General features: G+C 36.8%; 1 protein-coding gene across 6 annotated transcripts in view; it reads right to left on the reverse strand.

The window, feature by feature from the left end:
* The window catches only part of ARHGEF7 (Rho guanine nucleotide exchange factor 7), a 171,933-nt gene that overhangs the window by 73,816 nt on the left and 77,010 nt on the right, over positions 1–21,107 (reverse strand). For 5 of the 6 annotated variants that reach the window (XM_067563686.1, XM_067563681.1, XM_067563683.1 and 2 more), the window contains exons 6-8: positions 14,590–14,678; positions 4,823–4,917; positions 4,350–4,445 (exon numbers count right to left, since the gene is read on the reverse strand). In XM_067563686.1, the coding sequence (XP_067419787.1) occupies positions 4,350–4,445; positions 4,823–4,917; positions 14,590–14,678 (280 nt within the window). Of the gene's footprint in view, positions 1–4,349; positions 4,446–4,822; positions 4,918–7,868; positions 8,128–14,589; positions 14,679–21,107 lie in introns of those variants that run through there. The other variant, XM_067563687.1, reaches the window with a different exon arrangement.

Here is a 21,107-nt window from a genome sequence, read left to right on the forward strand (position 1 = left end):
CTGATCTAACCACAGAATGCTCAGCAAAAATTTCAAAGCACCTAATACCGGGATGACTCAATGGCAGAAATCTGCATCTTTGTGGGAGTACGAGCATCTGCCACCATGTTAGCATCCTATGTGTATTTGCAGTAATGCAAAAACACTGCATTTAAGGTATGATGGTTAAACAGAAAATAACATAAAAACAATTATATATAAAGTTGGTGAAGAAAGCAGGAAGGATGCAAACAGATAACAGAATGTTTTGAACACTATGAGGGGAATGTGTTCAGAAGTAGTAGCTTGTCTATACTGCCCCACAGTTTGGACTAAGGAGACGTAAATAGCAGTGCAAGACAAAGTGCTGCTCTGTAACTCTCCCATGTGCACACTGCAGGTGGAAACTAAAACATTCCTAGTTCATGTTAACGTAATCCTGATTGAAGATGATTTTCTTAATAAGAGGATTACACAGTTAATATGAGTAAAATCAACATTCCTACCCACGTATTAGACTATACATTCCCCACCAACATGAGCTAATTAACATACCCACCCCCTCACATAGTGTGCTGTAACTCATTCCCTTGGACTTTTCTACCTCATGCATCAGTCATTAATATTTTTCTATTATTTTGCAGGAGCAATGAATACATTATCTATTATAATAAGCATGTCATTTTTAGCTTCTTGAGCTGTCTAAAGAACAATAGTTAATATCTATCACCACCTCATATGACACTATTAGCAATTAGCATGTTCAAACCCAATAACAATTATAGTTATTTTATATCATTTATTCTGAAGCTGACATTCCAACAATAGTCTCATATTTTTGATACTGTAATTAAAAAGCAAATTACAGGAATTTAAAATACTCAATAGATGTACATATATGATATACACATAAATTACTTTAGAAATGACAATTTTCCACTGCTAGCAAAGTTATAGTTAAGGGTCTGACAACATAACCATTACAAATGACGGCATTAATGCGATTTTTTGGTTTTTTTTTTTTTGTTTTGATTTTTTAACTATATGAAGTTTCAAGATAAAATAATTTTTAAAGTATCAAGTCTCAGACCAAAAGCTATTTTATTTTCAGATACATTTTGAATTAGAGTGGTGTGACACTTTGAGTTGTGAGAGGACAAAAAACATGTTTTTCCTCTGGAATTATAGGTCTATTATATACAACCTGCATTGTTACACATTTACTATACAAGCTTTCAGATGACTACATATGAATATATCTCTACATAACTATTACTCATTGTTGTGATATAAATGAGGACTAGCATCAATGGTACTACTTCGGTTTAAAATGGAGCGCTATAGCCTGAGTTTTTGAAAACAGCGACTAAAAATGCAATATCTAGTATATCAGTCACAATCTTTACATGAGTCTGAATGCCAAGGACAAAAACTATACCCCAAACTGGACTGGCACCCAACACAGAAAGTGATATTAGTGTTATATGCCACTATATCCTATAGTCAAGGTCCTAGGTATTTTGCAGAATACTGGATCTAAAGTCTGCTGCAAGGACCCTGGATACTGCAACATTCTAGTGAAAATCTTAGAAATGCGACAGCTTCAGATACATTTTTTTAAATTTAGTTTTTTACAGAATTAAATATAACAATAAATACAACCAGTAGAGCAGACACATTGTTACTTACTTTATGCTGTTCCCACATTTTCAGTTTTCAAAACGTCACAGATTTTTCTAGGACAATGCCTAGAATTATTGTGTACAAGATGTCAGAGAAAGCTGGAGGGCTTGGCAATGGAGTAAGGCTGTTGGCACCCAAGGATGCAGTTTGGGATAGTGGAACAAACAACATTAACTGGATGCTGACGTTTATATTGTCATGTTAGGCTTCACAATTAATAACTCATTGAGAGGAACAGAGAGGGGCATTTCACACTTCTCTAAGCTATTGTATTAGGCTGCCTACAAACTCAGGAAGAACTCTGTTTACAATTCAATTCACATTTTCAAGGTTTTCTTTACAACCATGGAGGTTTCAGTTAAAGCCATCTCTCTCAATCACCACCCTTACTGACACCCCCTCCCACACCCCTGCTCTACACACACACACACACACACACACACACACACACACACACACACACAAGTGATATTTCATAGACCATTTGTGAACCTCACACTCAACTCCATCCGATGACCTGCTTCCCTTAGATATTATTCAGTGAAACCAAAATACGACAACAGGCTGGGCAAAATCTGTAGGGACAGAATAGTTTAACTTAACTTGAAGCCAGCACTATGAAAAGTCCTGCAGTGTAGGTTAGTTAGGATCCCTTCAAATACTGCACTTTTACTGTCACTTACCTGATGAAGAGAGAAGTAATCCTAAAATAATCTGTCTGATGTTTATGTGCCTAGGCAGTCAGACAAGAAATTCTCCCAGAATAATAATGACAGATGGGATGCTCCAGAGGGGCACCACATTGTCTGTGTTATCATACTAGTGTTCTGGAGCAAGTTCAAGGAGGACAAACCTTGAACAAATGAACCTAGTGCACAAGAGAAACTTTCAGAATGATGCAAACAAAAAACCAAACTGCCTTGCAAAGATTATGTTCTAAAACACTGGAGTTTTTGACCGTGCCAAAAAACCCATAACAAACCACATCTTTATCAAGCAGCTAAGGCGTACATGTTCTGTAATAATTTAATCTATCCCAGAAGCAGGATTAAACAAATTAGATGTCCTAACGATGCACCAGAAAATCTTTGTTCTTAAGATACAAACCAATGAACCTTTTGCAAGCTACTCAAAGGGCAGAAAAATGACCCTACTTGGGAAGACGAAGTTAAGTGATATTCTACTTATTTCCATCCTCATGCATGTCAATACGTCACATTATTTAGGCTGGCAATCCTACAACATAAATACTATTTAAAATTTCTGGCAGTGCATCTGCATTTGGTCATTTGGTCACAACACATCTTTTCACTGTATGTTGTGACATGAAGTATCTGAACGATGAAACCTTAAGGTCCCTGCCAAAAAACATAAAATGATAAACCTATTTTGAGCCTATTAGCAGTTTATAGAACATGTCTGCAAGCCAAAACAACATGGCAAGTTGACAAAAACCAAGACATCATGGCAGACATTCTCTCTACGCTACAGGAGATATGATGGATTGGATTAGAACAGCAGGAAGTCAGCAACTCAAGTCAGTACACCAGGATGAAAATTAAATTGAAAGTACAAGTAGGCATTGCCAATATGTTTAGAAGGAGAATGTAATATAAAACATTTGCAATCTTCTGCCATCCTGGGGCATTGTTTCCTATGCCCAACTACTAGCATCCGTTATGTTCCCGATGTATTACACAATACCATTATTTTAAGTACCAAGATCAGGAAATAAAGGACATTAAAAGAAGGTGGTCTGCTACAGTTTAAATCAGGTAGAAAAGTCTAAATAATTATCTTCATGTAAGTTCAAATGCTGAAATTCATCACACGAATCTATAGGACAGAGGTACCCGCATTTGTGCTATTATATGGTAAAAGATCTTTCCTCGTATACTTGAGATTAGTGTTCTGCTCTCTTATTAATTTATATATAACATCTTAACCATGAAAATGCTTTAAGAACTACAATCTGTACATGCAAAACACTTCATTTAACCTTTCAACCTAACCCTGTTGGGCGAGGCCTTGATAACCTGATATCTTCCCTATGGCTGCAGGTCTGGCAGCACTATCTCTTTGCTGCCCATGGCACAGCCCAATTGAACAGTACGCTACAGGTGCCGGGACCAATGTTCCTTCTAATTTTTCCCCCCTTGTGTGAAACAAATGACTATCAGAGTTCAGGATTTAAACCTATGAACATAATCTTTCCCATACTTAGTCCATCTCCTGACTCACACACTCTCTTTTTCACATTATCTCCCTGCCATTTTCCTCACCACGCACATTTCCTCCATTCCCAACAATCTCTCTCGCTCTCTCCAGTGGAAGAGAGGGTTATCCCCAGAGTTCCCTTCTCTCACAATAAAAGGCCTCTTTCTGTACCAGCAGTACCATCTGCTCAGCTTTGCTTCATCATACATCCAGTGACATAACGCAAAGTCCCTATTCTCAACCTGCTGCTGCTGCCATTGCATACTCATAGCCATTGCTTCTTGAACAAAGAGCTGAGTGGGCTTTTCAAGGCTTGATTACCCCATTGCTGTGAGAAGATGAACCAACCCTTGAGATGGCAGCAATGAAAAATGAAAGTTTCACTTTCCAGAAACAACGTTGTCCCTCAGAATATGCAGAAGAAAGAATTTCCCAACTTTAATTCTGCAGGCTGTTTGTGTAGTACGTACTTGGTGCATTCTTCTAACGACTGTACAAGCATTTGCTGGTAAGAACTGATTTCTTCCAGGTTTCCCATTAAATATGAAGTATTTGCAGAGTTTAATCTGGAGCCAAGAAAAATAAAGAACCTTAGTAAGCAGCAGCAACCTCAAAAAAACTACATATAACTGTACTTCTATTGCTGGTTTAACCAAAAGTAATAGATTTGACAACGAAAGTATGCATTTATTATTATTATTTACTTTCATTACCATAGCGCCTAGGAGCTCTAGTCATGGAGCAGGACCCTATTGTGCTAGGCACTGGAGAAAGAAAACAAAAAGACAGACCCTGCACCAATGATCTTACAATCAAAGTATCAGAGATTATATGCAAACATTTCAGTACCAAGCAGCTACTTAACTGTAAAGCTTGTAAAACAGACATTTTGTTCATACTTTCTAAACCTTAGTTCATTTAAAACAAAACAAAACTCACATACTTTTCACTGACTTGTAATGGTCGCAGGTAGTTTGAAAGCATTGTCTGTAATTCCTTAGCATATTCATTTTCTGTTTCTAAAATATTTTGTAGCACCTACAATAGATAAATGAGAATTAGTGACTGTTATTTTGTTTTTTCCAAGAGACATTACCAAAAATTAAAACTTTTTTAAATATTCTTTTTTAGCATTTACTATAACTAGTATAGTGTCAGACTACAAAACTCATGTAAGGAGCTAATAATCTGTTACTGAATTTGATTCAGATACTGACAATGAGTTGTTAAATATTATACAGTGCAGCTATGAAACGTATAGCAGGTACTGTTTGAAAAATGCTTTTCCTTCACATGTCTATGTACCACAAAAGGAGTAAGCCCAAAGGAAGGTTTCGTTATGCTTAGCAACAATGTTTCCTGTAGAATGTAAATACCTACACACTGAGCTTGTTCAGAATTTAGAGAATATTATTGCTTTTATACACTATAAAATGATTGAGAGATTATCAGAAAAATACAAAAAGTACCAGAAGTGAGCACTACTCTTTTGAGTCCCTTGTTGCCATCTGTTTTTCTGCTGGGATTATTTCCTCAGCTTTAATGATTAAGACCTATGCAGTCACCTAATCTTGACTGCCAAATTAGTTATTGAGCCCACCTGGAAGTGCAATTCTGTGTCTAAGAGGACCGCATATCAAAATTACAGTACATTTTAAATAGACTAATGCCAGTATTACCTAGCAATGTGATTATTTTTAGATAATTCTAGTTAAGAACAGATTGCAGCATGTTGACTGAATGTGAATGTAACAGCAGTAAACTACTGCAGAAAAGTTACAACAGTTTCGGATATAAAAGCAAAGACAAAGAATGTGGGACATGCTGGATTTTTTGTTTTTTAAACAAATCAGCGACAGTACTTTAGAGTAATTTTTATAAATGTATACAGGAGACAGAAGAAGAGATGGACTGACAACATAAAGGAGTGGACAGGAATGGACTTTGCGAAGACTCAGACGCTGACACACAATCGTCGGGGGGGGCGGGGGGGCGGGAAGAGAACTGGTTGATTGTTCATCAATGTTGGTGCCCCAATGACTAGTGCAGTTATGGGAGAGAACAATAATACAGATCATTCTTTATTAAGTAACCTCCTCTCAAGAGACTGCCCCAAATTATCCTAGAACGTATTCTGCTCCGTTCTAAGAAAATCCAATCCCAGTTTCTAGCAGTTAGGGGTGTAGGGACAGACGACATGTACAGTACAAAAGCAGAACTTGATTTTGCTTACTGGTGATTTAGCAACAAAATTGCCATTCCTGTCTGAGTTAAATATACTTCTCTAAACTTAACTGTTAGAATATTTTATATGGAAGGAAACAGGCCATTTTAAAACTTTTCTGTCTTAGAGAATCACAATTTGATTTGTTTTGGGTTTTTTTTATGTAAACCAATATAACATAGATGTGTGTTCTGGATAGTTCTATGATTTTTAATGCGTTGCATGTAAGATGCCACATTACCTTCTCTCTTTTGTGTTATATTTGTCTATAATAATGTCTAATTTCATCATTTATAATAAGGACTGCACTAAATGCATTATTCATGGTTGTAGTCTATGCTCTGTTTTAGGACATAAAAAAGTCATTCATGCCTAAATGCAAACCTGATGAAACAAATGACATACTGAACTATTTAAAATGAAGAATTCACTGTTTCTTTCATTGGGGTCATTGAATTCTGCTTTATTCCCTGAATGGTTCTATTCATCTGAAGGAAAAGAGACCACTTTTGAGTTCATTCTCTTGCTGGAATTCTGAATCCTGACCCAAAGATTAAAATGTCTCTATTCTTCAAAACACCATGACATAGGAATGCCACTGATCAAGCATTAGCTAGTAATTGGGCAGCTAGAACATACAGTGCAACATTAGTGCACAAACCATAAGTGGAAATAAACTTATTAGTTTTAATATATTTGGAAAGGGAATAAACAAAGATAAAATAATAGCTGACCATTACGGAATCACAAACAAGAGTGGAAAAGCTTTCATTCAAAATGAGTGCTAAAATAAAATGCATAATACATATAAGTCATGGGCATTTGCACCCTCAGGGCTAACTCCAAAATTAGTTTTTTCCAACCTGGCTTTCCCATAAAGCAATATTCACAAAAACAAAACTTTTCAAGGGTGAGGGGAAGGAAGGAAGGAGTTGAATCAGTAACAAAAACATGACATCCTGTTGAAGCACTGAACCATTTTATAAAGTTCTCCGGTACCAAAGAGAAAGAAATTTGCTGGAGACTTGAAAAAAGCCTCAAAGCCATTGCATTCTCTATGAGACAGCAAATATTCTGAATGTATACTTTGTTTCACAATGTAATAACTGCCTGAAAACCAGACAACTAAATAATAGATTTTTTTTTTCAAAAATATCAAGCAATCATGTAAAAAGGACAGCAAATATTTCAACTTTTTAAAGAATCAATATGCAGCACCCCGGGAAATTAAAATGCATAGAACAGTAAATATCACTATGCTGTAAGCCCCAAGTTATTAAATTCACTTACTTTGCTTTAAATTATTCTAAAACTTTGCTAATGCAATGCAATGCTATTAGACGTGCACATATTATTAAATATATTAATAATAATAAAATAATAAATTTTATTTATTTTTATATATATATTATATAAATATAAAATAATTAAATATAGTCAGATCCTTTTATAATTGAATTTCCTGTCTACATAAACAGGGATGATTGTCACTGTACAGAGCGTTTTTGTTTTTACTTTCAGAAGCACTTTTTTTTTTTTTTAAACCTTGTTCACAGAGATCTAAATACCATTTTTCTGCTCTCCCTGCCCCCAGGAATTTTCAGTATTACTTACCTAACTCACAAGGAAGTTGTGAGGATTAAATGTCTGTACAGCACTGTGAAGATATAAAGTTCTATACAGTGCTCAGTATTATTACAGTGCCTCACCAGAGCACTTTCAATTTCCTAATCTCACCATCATGCCTCTGTTCTCTAATAATCACCTTTCTTGCCTTTCCTGATTTCTGCATGTTCTGGCTGCTGCAAGACCCCATGAGACCTCAAAGACCTTGTTCTCAAAACTCCATCACAACATTTGCACTGATAAGTCTCGGTACCAAAGGAAAGGGTCGTTTTCATTGAAAGGGCAGCTTTTACAATACATAATACTAATGAATGGCACAGAAAGCTGAGCTCATCCAGTGCAAGCTTTCCCTTAGTCACAAGGCATGGAAAAATCAAGCGTGGTTAACAGTTCTGTCACACAAACCCAGTAACCTCCCTAAGGCAAAAAATGGATTTAAATGACCTATATAGAATGGAGCACTCTCCAAACCACATGAAAAGAAAGTCAGATTTCATTTCAACATTAGGGCCATGCGGCATATTCCCATTTTGCCACACAACTAACACATCACTCACTAAAGCATCACCTCATTGTAACGAATAAGAATCATTGTGTAATTTGCTTGCATCACTGGAATTTGACAAGCCACATCCACAAACATGGGCTCCTTAGCCAGGCATGCAGATGTTGCACATGCACAAATTCCACATCTCCAAGCAAATGAAAAGTACTTGTAGATTTGTAATGAATTATTTTGCACATGCAAATGACTGTTGATGCAGCTTGGAAAGTTTGGCCTTATAAAAGGACTCTCATTTTAAAGCACATAGGAACAAATAATGGAAAATTAAAGTCACCCCAATAAACATACTATGGATGAAAGTGAACTACTACTTCACCTCCTTTTCCACCCCTAAAATAGTCACTACAAATTCTTTTCTACTTGACTTTGTGCTATCTGCATATAGTAGACAATTTTCTTGTAGGCTTACATAATTGAGAAATAAATCCTGACGTATTAAACTTTATTATTCTAGAATGGTCAACTATCAAAAGGTGGAAAGTAGAAATAATTTTTTTTGTAAAGCCTGTCCTACAGGGATGCCATGTGATAATATGCCCACTTTGCTGCAACTGGTTACTTACTTATCTTTCATTTTAAATAATTTATTTAATTGTTAATTCTATATCTGGTTCAGATTATGTAGTTTTTTAGTAGCTTTATATGCCAAGATGGACAGGGCTTTGCATCAAAATCATTCTTCACAATTTATTATTTATATATTCCCTTACCAAGCACACATCTTGTCCTGCATGTTCCATTGCATAGTGTAATATGTACTAAATAAAACTTACTTTGAGACCAGAATGCATGAAACCAGTTTATTAATTGCAGATGGTGCTCTACAAATTCATAAAATAAAATAACACTATCAGGGAGGAGTGGATGGAATACGAATGCAAACAGCCCCCTGGTCATCAGATTATGAGATTTTTCCACTGCTCTGTCCCAGCTGATCCTGGAATGGGAGTTAGCAAAATTTCACGCACCATATTCTGAGCTTGCTCTGAACTGCACTTTGACTCCTTTCATGAGGGCTGTCTAGTGTCACAAGTCTTCCTCTAATAAAACCCCACAATCTATAAACCTATCGTGAGGCTCGGAGGTTCCCTCCATGCATTAATAATTACAAGAACAACATGACAAGAACCCCACAAACACCACCACATCTAAGCTTGCCAGTTTCAAAAGAAGTCTAGTTGCTGCTGATTGAGATAGATGGCCCTGAATGCAGATAAATCTTACAGCATTTGTTTTGGGTTTTTTTTAATTCAGACCACAGCCTTCAGTTTAGAAGTGCCAACCGCCCTTTATCTGAGATTGCCTCATTTTTAGTCTCGCAGCATTGGCTCAAATTCATTTTCAACACAGAGACAAAATATCAGTCGTAGGAGGAGGGAAATACTGTGCCTGTAAAAGTATGACTGACTACAAAAAAGCAGAAAGTTACAGCTAATGTAGGAAGATCATTTAAAAAACCCAACATGACAACCTGTGTGCCTTAAAAAGACACAGCATACATTCTTTCCATTGTAGTCTTCCACAAAGAGTAATCCTTCCTAGATGCCAATTTTTATCATAATGTTTTTCAAGAAAATTTAGTATTCAACAACCAGGATATATTTCTAAAATATTACAAAGAAATCTTGACTCTGTCAAAAAACCTATGTAGTCATGTGCCAGAACTCAATAATCACTTTTTTATTCAAAAGAATGAGAAATTAAAAAGTAGTGAATATTCATTCCATTATAGAAAAAGCAACCATCAGAATCACTGTGGGTTGTCTGAAGAAAAGTCAACAAGATGGAGCATAATCACCATCTGTTTTATGACAGTGCAGAACAATTTTTTTCACAATCTGTTTTCCTCATCTCTTTATGAGAACAATTAAGAGAGAGGTCATAACTACGGAAAACATCAGGGGCCTTATATTTCATCAGTTGTATAAACGTAACTTCCACTGACTTCAATGGGAGCTGCATATGCCCAAATGTCAGAACCATCTGGTTACAGGAGTTGTCAAATCAATATTTGATTAACTGCTTCAGTGCTTTCATGAACCACCTCCAAAATCAACTGTTGATAATCACTTTCTGAAGGTTAGGGTGTTTCTAATGTTATATCTAAATCTTTGTTATCTATGATGTGGTAAATGGAAATAATAAAATAAAAAAGCATACCCAATTTCTATATAGCACTTTTTCATCTCAAAGCACTTTACAAAGGAGCTCAGTATCTATATGGGAGAGTTAAAAGTTGAGTTAACATCCAAATATAGGCTTAGTATTTTAAATTTTGAGAAAAGCAGCAGGAAGGCTAAACTGAAGCTTACACAACATGTTTAGAGAAGTGGTTTTCAACCAGGGGTATGCATACTGCTGGGAATACACAGAGGTCTTCCAAGGGGTAGATAACCATCTAGATAATTGCCTAGTTTTACAATAGGCTACATTAAAAGCACTAGCGAGTCAGTAGAAACTAAAATTTCAGAGAGACAATGATTTGTTTATACTACTCCATATACACTGAAATGTAAGTACAATATTTATATTCCAATTGATTTTATAATTATATGGTAAAAATGAGAATGTAAGCAATTTTTCAGTAATCGTGTGCTGTGACACTTTTGTATTTTTATGTCTGATTTTGTAAGCAAGTAGTTTTTAAGTGAGGTGATACTTGGGGGTACACAAGACTAATCAGACTCCTGAAAGGAGTACAGAAGTCTGGAAAGATTGAGAGCCGCTGTTTTAGAGCACACTGGTCGCCACTGAAGTTACATAGTTCAGACAAACGTAAGCGTTGCTCATTATATTTATATTTGGATACATAGGTCTAGTATATTATATGTGTATTTGTGTTATTTATAAAAATACATTACGAGATTTAAAAATAAAAATATTTCTACTGAGAACAGAGCAACTTTAATTAGAAGTGTTTTGATCCTTATCATACACGATGCAAGCTAATGCTAAAGGGAGTTACATGAGTGCAAAGCAAGAACTCAAAGTAAACTGTGATGGGTCAAAGTTCAGAGTACAAGTAAAGGAGATCTGAAGTGCATTTTAGATTTGACACAAGATTTATGTTCCTTTAGAGTAAAATGTATCCATGATGCACAGTCCAGAGGCAAATCCTAATAATGTGCTTTTGCAGTATGGCAGGAAGGTGGCTGAAAAGCAAGCATGCAGACACTGCTACTCCGTATCAAGTCCATATAATTTGCCCTGGAGAAATTTGGATGAGAGCCAGGACCATGGCAACTAGGCCTGCAAATATACAGATCTCTCAGCTACAAACACCTATACAAGGGGCTAAGGTTTTGGGGCAACCTTGTTCAAGACCAGTGGTTAGAACACTGGCTATGGGTCTATTGGCATCACCACACCTTGCCCACACGTTAAGCAATGATGCCCAACCTTAGCTTCCTTGTAGTTTGTCTACGAATAGCCCATTCATTTGAGTTTTCTGCAGAGGAAGGAATTTCACCCCTAATACAGATATATAATAATTTTTAAATTTGCCATTTATTTATGAATGAAGTTTAATACCCAGAATAAATTTTTCTGAAAGCTTCAAGCAGGTCAAATTTTGATTTATGTTCACATTTGAAAACCTCATACTAATTAATACACTATTAATAAACCTCAAATGCTGGTCAAAACAACACAGAGTAATAGGCAGAGTAAAAAGAAATTAAAAAAAAAATAGAAGTGCCCAAGAGACCAAAATGTATGTGATGAAAACTAACAGCACTATTGCAAAGAATGCTGAACTTGCATCCTTATTTCAAAGAGAGGCTTAGATATCAGGTTCTAAAAGATTTAGTCAAAGTTTAGAAACTGAATTTCTTGCCTTGATTATTCTTTTCCCTTTAAGTCTCTGCCAATATTAAAAGTTAAATTTACTACTATTTATGAAGAAATAAAACTAGAGAGATACAAAGTACCTTCTTTGTTGAACATAAATGTTTATATTCTAATATATTTCGGAGGATTAATCCTCAGACAATAAATGCAAATGCTACTCTAAGTAAAGGCTACCATCCTGACAGACCCATTATCTCATGCCTAAGGTCACTGAAGACCAAAGTGCAATTACATAAAAAACATCTCTAGACCTATTTAGGTGTGAAAACGTCAATTTTGAAAATATGAATTTTGGAATTTAACTTGGTGAAAGTTTGAAATTCTGGATCAAAAAGATAAAACAGATAAGATTAAATAGATAATCCTCAGATCTTTATCCCCACTCATATTTTGAATAAAGCCAACCCTTTAGCAAAAGGCCCATTTGTGGATCATAAAATAGCCTGGAACAAAAATTTGAATATATTATTGTGAAACTGAGTCAGATTTTTTTCCTTTCTTCTTTTTTCATTTTCACATTAACTAACTGTCTGGACCCAACAAAATGGAACAAAATAGCTGGAGATAAGAAAGAAAAAGGCAAAGATAAATGAAGCTAACTAATTCCTTACTGACAACTAAACTACAAGCCATAACAGGATCACGCACATTTACATGGGATGAAATCATTGAGAAAATCACTTTACAGCTAAAAAACTTACAGTTAACATTTTCAGTTAAGGAAAACACAGGAAGGAAAAGTGAGTAATGTTTTAATAACCCACAGCAACACTGACAATTTTTTGAAGTTTTGTATTTAAGATTATATACCTTTACACGCTTTAAGAAAGGAGTATAAGACAGAAAAAAAAATAATTTTAAATAAACTTTAGGGCAAGATTCTGTAATTTTTTCGTGATAGTCTTCAACATACTTTTGCAAATAGTCTCACCGTAGTTTATCTGACTGGTCTTATTGTTGAGGACAATTACTCCTTGACAATTCTCATTCAGTTGCAGACTTGTCAAATCTCTGATTAGCAAGCTAACTATATGCTCACCTTTTTTGTGCATTTCTATGTGGATGCTGGTGTAATTGTATTTTATTTGAAAATAATAAAAGCATACAAACCTAGTAAAGCAGAAAATTCCTAATGGAGAGGAGGAAAAGAAAATGAATTGCAAACACTGAAATAGATGAGGAAAAGCCGATACACACCATGGGATTATGGCAATAAAAAAATAAAAGCAAAGAGAAAACTGGAAAGGAACAGGGGTAAAAGAAAAGCCAGGGATACAGTTACATATGGTAAAAAAAAACCTGTTAAATAGCAAGTTGATTATCATGTTACAATTACATCTAGTACACAAGTATGATTCCTTCAGATTGCAAATGGTACATGACAGAACCGTTATCTTTCATCCTGGCTAGAAGATATTAGATGCAATAAATGATACATCAGAATCCCTCCATTCATAATAATATTGAGAGAGGCACTCTAGGGTGAGAATTTTGTTTGTTTGTTTCAAATCATTGAGCTATGTAAAATTATTGCGTTCTTCAAGGTGGTTCCTGTTGGTCACCCCACTTCTTCACAAAACATAAGAACATCAAACTAATAACTATATTCTTTACTTTAAGGATCATGCTGAAAATATATTAATAAAAACCAGGAAAAAAATAACAGCTGCATCAAACCAAAAGGAAAAGACTTGATATTTTGACACCAGCAGGAAGCAGTAATTAACAAAAATGATATATGTTTTAATTGTAAACAAGATGACAGAATTTCCCTAAGTACCAATATTTTATAAATAAGGGATGAAACCTATTGTATTCATTTAAAAAATATCAAGAGTTTTATAATATTATAATCATTATAATTATTTATAATATTATAATATCTACTAAAGAAACGTCAGTAACATGCTAAGTAAATGTATAAAATACTTCAAAGGTTGACCAACTCTGTCTACACATTTCCTTTTTCTAGAAATGTGTTCAGATAAATTGTGTAAATGAGAGGTCCCAGCAGCTTATTATTCAGTTATGTAGGTTCATTCAAGAGCACAGCAAAATAGGTAGAGAGGAAGGGAAACTTCTCTTTTGACTTAAGACAAAGGACAAAGTACTCCTAAATAAAGTAAAACTTTGTTAATTTAAAATTGTTTTGCTGCATTTTGCAAATTATCAAGTGAACAAAAAAAGTGGAAAATGCACTACAGAAATAAATTTTGTTAACTTACTCGGACATTGTTCAATGTATTTATGATCACACTTTACAGCATATTCATAAATGTACAATAGTATATTTTGTAAAAATAATGAAGGCTTTGACAATGTGAAAATTCACTACAACCCCTGGCTTTTTAATTTTGGCTAAGAGGTGGGACTTTTTGTACAGATTATAAAGTGAGCAAAGTATTGAGGTTCCATGATATGTAATTCAGAATAAGGAATTACTCACCACATTGTAATAGCTTTTGCTAATTGCAGATGTATCAAACCCTTTGGGAGGACTCTTCAATGTTCCTGATTTGGGGGAGACTGGTTTTTCTGAAATGTAAAATGTTTTGTCAGTGGGATGCAATTTCATAGTTCAACACTAGAGGTCAAACAAACTGCTCTAAGATAATTAAAATGAGAAACTGCTTCCCTGAGAAATGTACAGAGCTGTTTTTAAGTTAAGACATTATATACTGATACAGGATCAAAATGGTGTATATAGTCACAAAAGATTAAATTCTAGCACCACTGAAGTCAATGGCAAAATTCCCATTAACTTCATTGGAACCTGGATTTCTGACAATAAGATTAACTTGACCAAAATATCTTGTCAAAGTGAACACACTATCATAGGCAGTCTGTGATTTTAAAATTAGATATTTTAAATCTAGTCTAGAAGCTGTCCTGTTTGGACAAAAGCAGTAAATTACTTTTGCTTTCACTGAATTTAAACGGATAAAGGCAAATCTACAAAAAAAAAAGTGTGACAAGTGTGCTGAAATAAAATATTTAAAAAGTGCATAAGTAGTACAGAAATAAAATGATTTACCAAATGATCTTCTAGCATATTAGACAACAACCCTTATCATTATCTATGTAAAACAAATGCCTCTGCAACTGAGAACAATTTCTCCACCAAAACTGAATACATGTGATTTAAAAACAAAACAAAACAAAACAAAAACAAAGAACAAAAAACCCACAACCAACTAGGGGTTCACTGGAAAATGCAACTCCGTAAAGTATTTATTCCTCAATTATGCTCTCTGCAGAGAGACAACATATGTCTGCAAGATTAGAATGATTGTCCTGACAGCTTGCTGCATGAGACCAAATCACTTAATGAGCTGTTCTGAGAGTTGCCTCTCTCAGCAGCACATAAAAGCAAAAAACAAACACTCTCAACCCTCCTTCCATCACTTCTCTGATTTAACTCTAGTGGGATGCAAGAATTTCAAATGTAAAACTCAACTCTGTAGAACCAGAAGATGGGATATACAGTAAAGAGTTTCCCCCTGACCTCGTTACAGGACTTATTTAACGAAGCTGAACGAGAGCACTCTTTTGGCAATTGCCAATTATACTATAAAAAGGCTTTATTCAACTGGACATTATGCGCCTTTCATTTTATATTAAAACAGACTTGTTTTATATTCAGACTTCAGGCAAGTACTTTAGTTATCTATACCAGATAGTGAAATGACAGATTGTCTGAGATGAACAGTAGTAGGATCAAAACACTCCTATTGAAAATCTAGGCATGCCTCTATTTTGAAGACAAACTTTTCTCTTCAGTCAAGTTTTAATTTATAAATAAATATTATTTAAAATTAAAGTTAAATTCTGGTCAGTTGACTTTTAAGAAAATGGGATGAGACGCTTGATGCGGAGTAGCTGCTTTGCACCACCTCACATTACATGAGAATCTGCCATTGAGTTGGCTAAACTATTCATGGGAGATCATCATCCCAATGTAAGGGGGATTCTCCAGTGGCTCTTATGCTACTCCCCATCACACTGCCATCCTGGAGACAGTTTCCAGAGGAAAAGGGTGTGGGCCAGGGCAGGTCATGTTGCACCAATACCAAGCTGTGGCTGTGGGGCTGGACAGCAGCTGTTAAATTACAGCCATCCACTGACTGCTGGGCATTATGCCAATGGCCTGGCCATGCACACAGCATCACCAGAATTAGGAGAGTGAAGAGGTGATGAATCACTCTTTTGCCATCACCCACACAGCTGCACTATGCACACTTTGGCCCGACCGCACAATTTGGTCCAGATGGCAGCTTTGTCCCTCAAATCTTTGTTTGGAGTTCTTTGCGCTATGACATCATGGAAACATGAACAAATTGCTAAGGAGTAGTACAAGACACTAGCACAAGCATGTGGAGACAAAATCAGAAAAGCTAAGGCACGAAATGAGTTCCACCTGGCCAGGGACATACAAGGCAACAAGAAGACATTCTTTAAATTCATTAGAAGCAAGAGAGATGAAGGAAAATATAGGTCTTCTACTTAACAGCAGAGAACTAATAACTGACGACATCAAGAAGGTTGAGATGTTTAATTTTGCTATTTTGCCTCAGTCTTCACTAAAAATGTTAATGATGACCAGACACCCATCACAATTAATATTAACAATAAGGGGGAAAGGAACACAAGCCAAAATAGAGAAAGAACAGGTTAAGGAATATTTAGATAAATTAGATGTATTCAAATCAGTGGGGCCTGATGAAATTCATCCTAGGGTAGTTAAAGAACTAGCTGAAGCAACCTCAGAACCATTAGCAATTACCTTCTAGAACTCACAGAAGATGGGTGAGGTTCCAGAAGACTGTAAAAGGGCAAACATGGTACCTAACTTTAAACAAGGGAACAAACAGGACAGAGGGAATTATTGACCAATCAGCCCAACTTCAATAGCTGGAAAAATACTGGAACAAATTATTAAACAATCCATATGTAAGCATCTAGAGGATAATAGGGTTATATAGGAATATAAGGTCAATAACAAAACATGCCAAACCAACCTAATTTTCTTTTTTGACAAGGTTACTGGCCTAGTAGATGAGGGAAGCAGTAGATATGATATATCATGATTTTAGTAAAGCTTTTGAAATAGTCCCACATGACATTCTCATAAGCAATCTAGGGAAATGCAATCCAGATGAAATTACTATAAGATGAGCATACAACTGGTTGAAAGACCATATTCAAGGAGTAGTTATAAATGGTTCGCTGTCAAACGAGGAAGACGTATCTAGTGGGGTCTTGTCAGGATCAGTCTTGAGTCTGGTACTATTCAAAACTTTAATTAATGACTTGGATAACGGAGTGGAAAACATGCTTATAAAATATGCAGATAACACCAAGCTGGGAGAGGCTGCAAGCACTTTGGAGGACAGGGTCCGAATTCAAAACGACCATGACAAATTGGAGAATAGGTCTGAATTCAACAAGATGAAGTTTAATAAAGATAAATGTAAAATACTACACTTAGAAAGGAAAAATCAGATGTATAACTACAAAATGGGGAATAAACATGCTAGATGGGGTGGTAGGCAGTAAATTGACTGTGAAATATTTAAGAAGTATCACATCCACCACAATCTCACAATTACCAAGAGGACAGCTATACAATTTCTGAAATCCAACCACCAGATCGCTATCAAACCAGCAGACAAAGGGGGCACCATCATAGTCCCAATGGTGATTACTATGTAAACAAGGCCAAACAGCATCGACACTGCAATAAAAGACCCACAACACGGCCGCAGCTGGTTCCGGCTCCGGCTCATGGGGCTCAGGCTGTGGGTCTAAAAACTACAGTGTCACTGTTGGGCTCAGTGTGAAGCCCAGGTAATGAAAACCCTCCAAAAGGGTTGGGTCTTAAAGCCTGGGCTCCAGCCCAAACATCTACACTGCAATTTTTAGTCCCACAGTCTGATCCTTGAGAGCCTGAGCTAATTGACAGACTCATTACCATGAATTTTTTTATTGCACTGTACACGTACCCTCCAAACACCACTTACTATAAAGAACACAAAATCCCATACCACAATTTACCCAAGAATTGGAGGATATCATCAAATCTTTCCCCAACCAATTTCAAGAGAAACTTCGCAACCACATCCCCTATGAACGCATCCCAAGGACCTTCTCCATGCTTCCCAAAATACACAAGCCAGAGAACCCTAGCAATCCAATCATATCTGGCCATAGCATTCTTACTGATGGAATATCCAGACTCCTAGACACCATCCTCAAGCCATTCACCACACAGTCAGCTTCCTCCAGTCATGCTGGAAGGGCATAACAAGTAGGATTCCACAGGGATCAGTTCTGGGTCCGTTCTGGTCAATATTTTCATCAATGATTTAGATAATGGCCTATAGAGTACCCTTATTAAGTTTGTGGACTATACCAAGCTGGGAGAGTTGCAAGTGCTTTGGAGGATAGGATTATAATTCAGAATGATCTGGACAAACTGGAGAATTGGTCTCAGGTAAATAGGATGAAATTCAATAAGGACAAATGCAAAGTACTCCACTTAGGAAGGAACAATCAGTTGCACACGTACAAAATGGGAAATGACTGCCTAGGAAGGAGTACTGAGGAAAGGGATCTGGGAGTCATAGTGAGCTAAATATGAGTCAACAGTGTAATGCTGTTGCAAATTAAAAAAAAAAGCGAACACGATTCTGGGATGTAGTAGCATGAGTGTTGTAAGTGAGACACGAGTAGTAATTCTTCCACTCTACTCCACGCTGATTAGGCCTCAACTGCGGCATTGTGTCCAGTTCTGGGTGCCACATTTCAGGAAAGATGTGGACAAACTGGAGAAAGTCCAGAGAAGAGCAGCAAAAATGATTAAAGGTCTAAAAAACATGACCTATGAGGCAAGACTGAAATAACTGGGTTTGTTTAGTCTGGAGAAGAGAAGCCTGAGAGGGGACATGATAACAGCTTTCAAGTACATAAAAGGTTGTTAGAAGGAGGGGGGAGAAAAACTGTTCTTCTTAACCTGTGAGGACAGGACCAGAACCAGTGCAGCAATGGAGGTTTAGATTGGACATTAGGAAAAACTTCCTAACTGTCAGGGTGGTTAATCATTGGAATAAATTGCCTAAGGAGGTTGTGGAATCTCCATCATTGGAGATTTTTAACACCAGGTTAGACAAACACCTGTCAGGGATGGTCTAGATATTACTTAGTACTGCCATGAGTGCAAGGGACTGGACTAGATGACCTCTCAAGGTCCCTTCAGCCCTATGATTCTATGAGGATACAACAAGCTTTCTCCAGAAGCTCTGCAAGATTAACAATCTCTCTCAGAACATCATCCTCGCCACTGTGTATGTTACCTCCCTAGACACCAATATCCCTCACAATGATGGCATTGCTGCCTGCCCTAAATATCTACAAGATAATGGACAACACTCAGATACCCAACCCAAACACATCACCAAACTTATCCATTTAATCCTCAATCATAACAGCTTTAAAATCAATAAACACTTTGTACAAACCATGGAAACAGCCAGGGTGCTAGGATGGCTCCCCAATATGCCAACCTCTTCCTGGACCACGTAGAGGAAGAATTTCTGCAAAAACGCACCATGAAACCAATGATAAACCGGAGATATATTGATATTTTCATCTTCTGGACAGAGGACTTAAACTGCCTCATAGATTTCCACCACTTCAGCAACCACTACCCATCTATCAAACTCTCTCTCTTTAACATTCCCACATTAGAATCAACTTCCTAGACACCACGATCAGCTTCAGCAATGGAATCCTACAGACAACTATATACAAGAAACCCATAGATCACCACTCTGACCTCCCCAGACCCAGTAACCATGCCAAACACACCAAGAACTCTATAATCTACAACCAGGCATTCAGATAGCACAGAATATGCTCCAAGGATAAAGTCTGGGATGCACACCTTAACATACTTAAAACCACCTTCATCAAACAAGGACACACCACCAGAGAGGTAAACTGCATCATGGAACAGGCCCAGTCAAATACGCTGAGAGTATCTGCTTCTACCGAAAAAAAAAATCCCTCTGGCCACACATCCGTAGTTAACTACCTACATATCCTGAAACCCACATGGGGCATCATTAAACAATTACAACCAATAATCAATGGGGACCACATCCTGAAGACATCTTTCCCAAACCTCCTCTTCTGGTCTTCAAACAAGCCCCCACCCTGCTAAGCTTGTAATTAGATGACAAAAGGAAGAAAGGAGAGCAGCAGGATATTGACCTTGAACTTCAGAAAAACAGACGGACTCCCTCAGGGAGCTGATGGGCAGGATCCCCTGGGAGGCTAATATGAGGGGGAAAGGAGTCCAGGAGATCTGGCTGTATTTTAAAGAAACCTTATTAAAGGTGCAGGAACAAACAATCCCCATGTGCAGAAAGAATAGCAAATATGGCAGGCAACCAACTTAGTTTAACAGAGAAATCTTCGGTGAACTTAAACACAAAAAGGAAGCTTACAAGAAGTGGAAGCTTGGTCAGATGACCAGGGAGGATTATAAAAATACTGCTCGAACATGCAGGAATGAAATCAGGAAGGCCAAAGCACAACTGGAGTTACAGCTAGCAAGCGACGTGAAGGGGAACAAGAAGGGTTTCTACAGGTACGTTGGCGACAAGAAGGTGGTCAGGGAAAGTGTGGGCCCCTTACTGAATGGGCGAGGCAACCTAGTGACAGATGATGTCGAAAAAACGGAAGTACTCAATGCTTATTTTTTGGCTCTGTCTTCACAGATAAGGTCAGCTCCCAGACTACTGCACTGGGCAGCACAGTACGAGAAGGAGGTAAGCAGCTTTCAGTGGTAAAAGAACAGGTGCAGGACTATTTAGAAAAGCTGGACATAACAGCTGATGTTGCAGAACCACTGGCCATTATCTTTGAAAACTCTTGGCGATCAGGAGAGGTTCCGGGCGATTG

This window comes from Emydura macquarii, unplaced genomic scaffold, assembly GCF_026122565.2.
Source record: "Emydura macquarii macquarii isolate MOO-44397 ecotype Brisbane River unplaced genomic scaffold, CSIRO-AGI_Emac_v2 contig_2531, whole genome shotgun sequence".
In the NCBI taxonomy this organism is placed as follows: domain Eukaryota; kingdom Metazoa; phylum Chordata; order Testudines; family Chelidae; genus Emydura; species Emydura macquarii.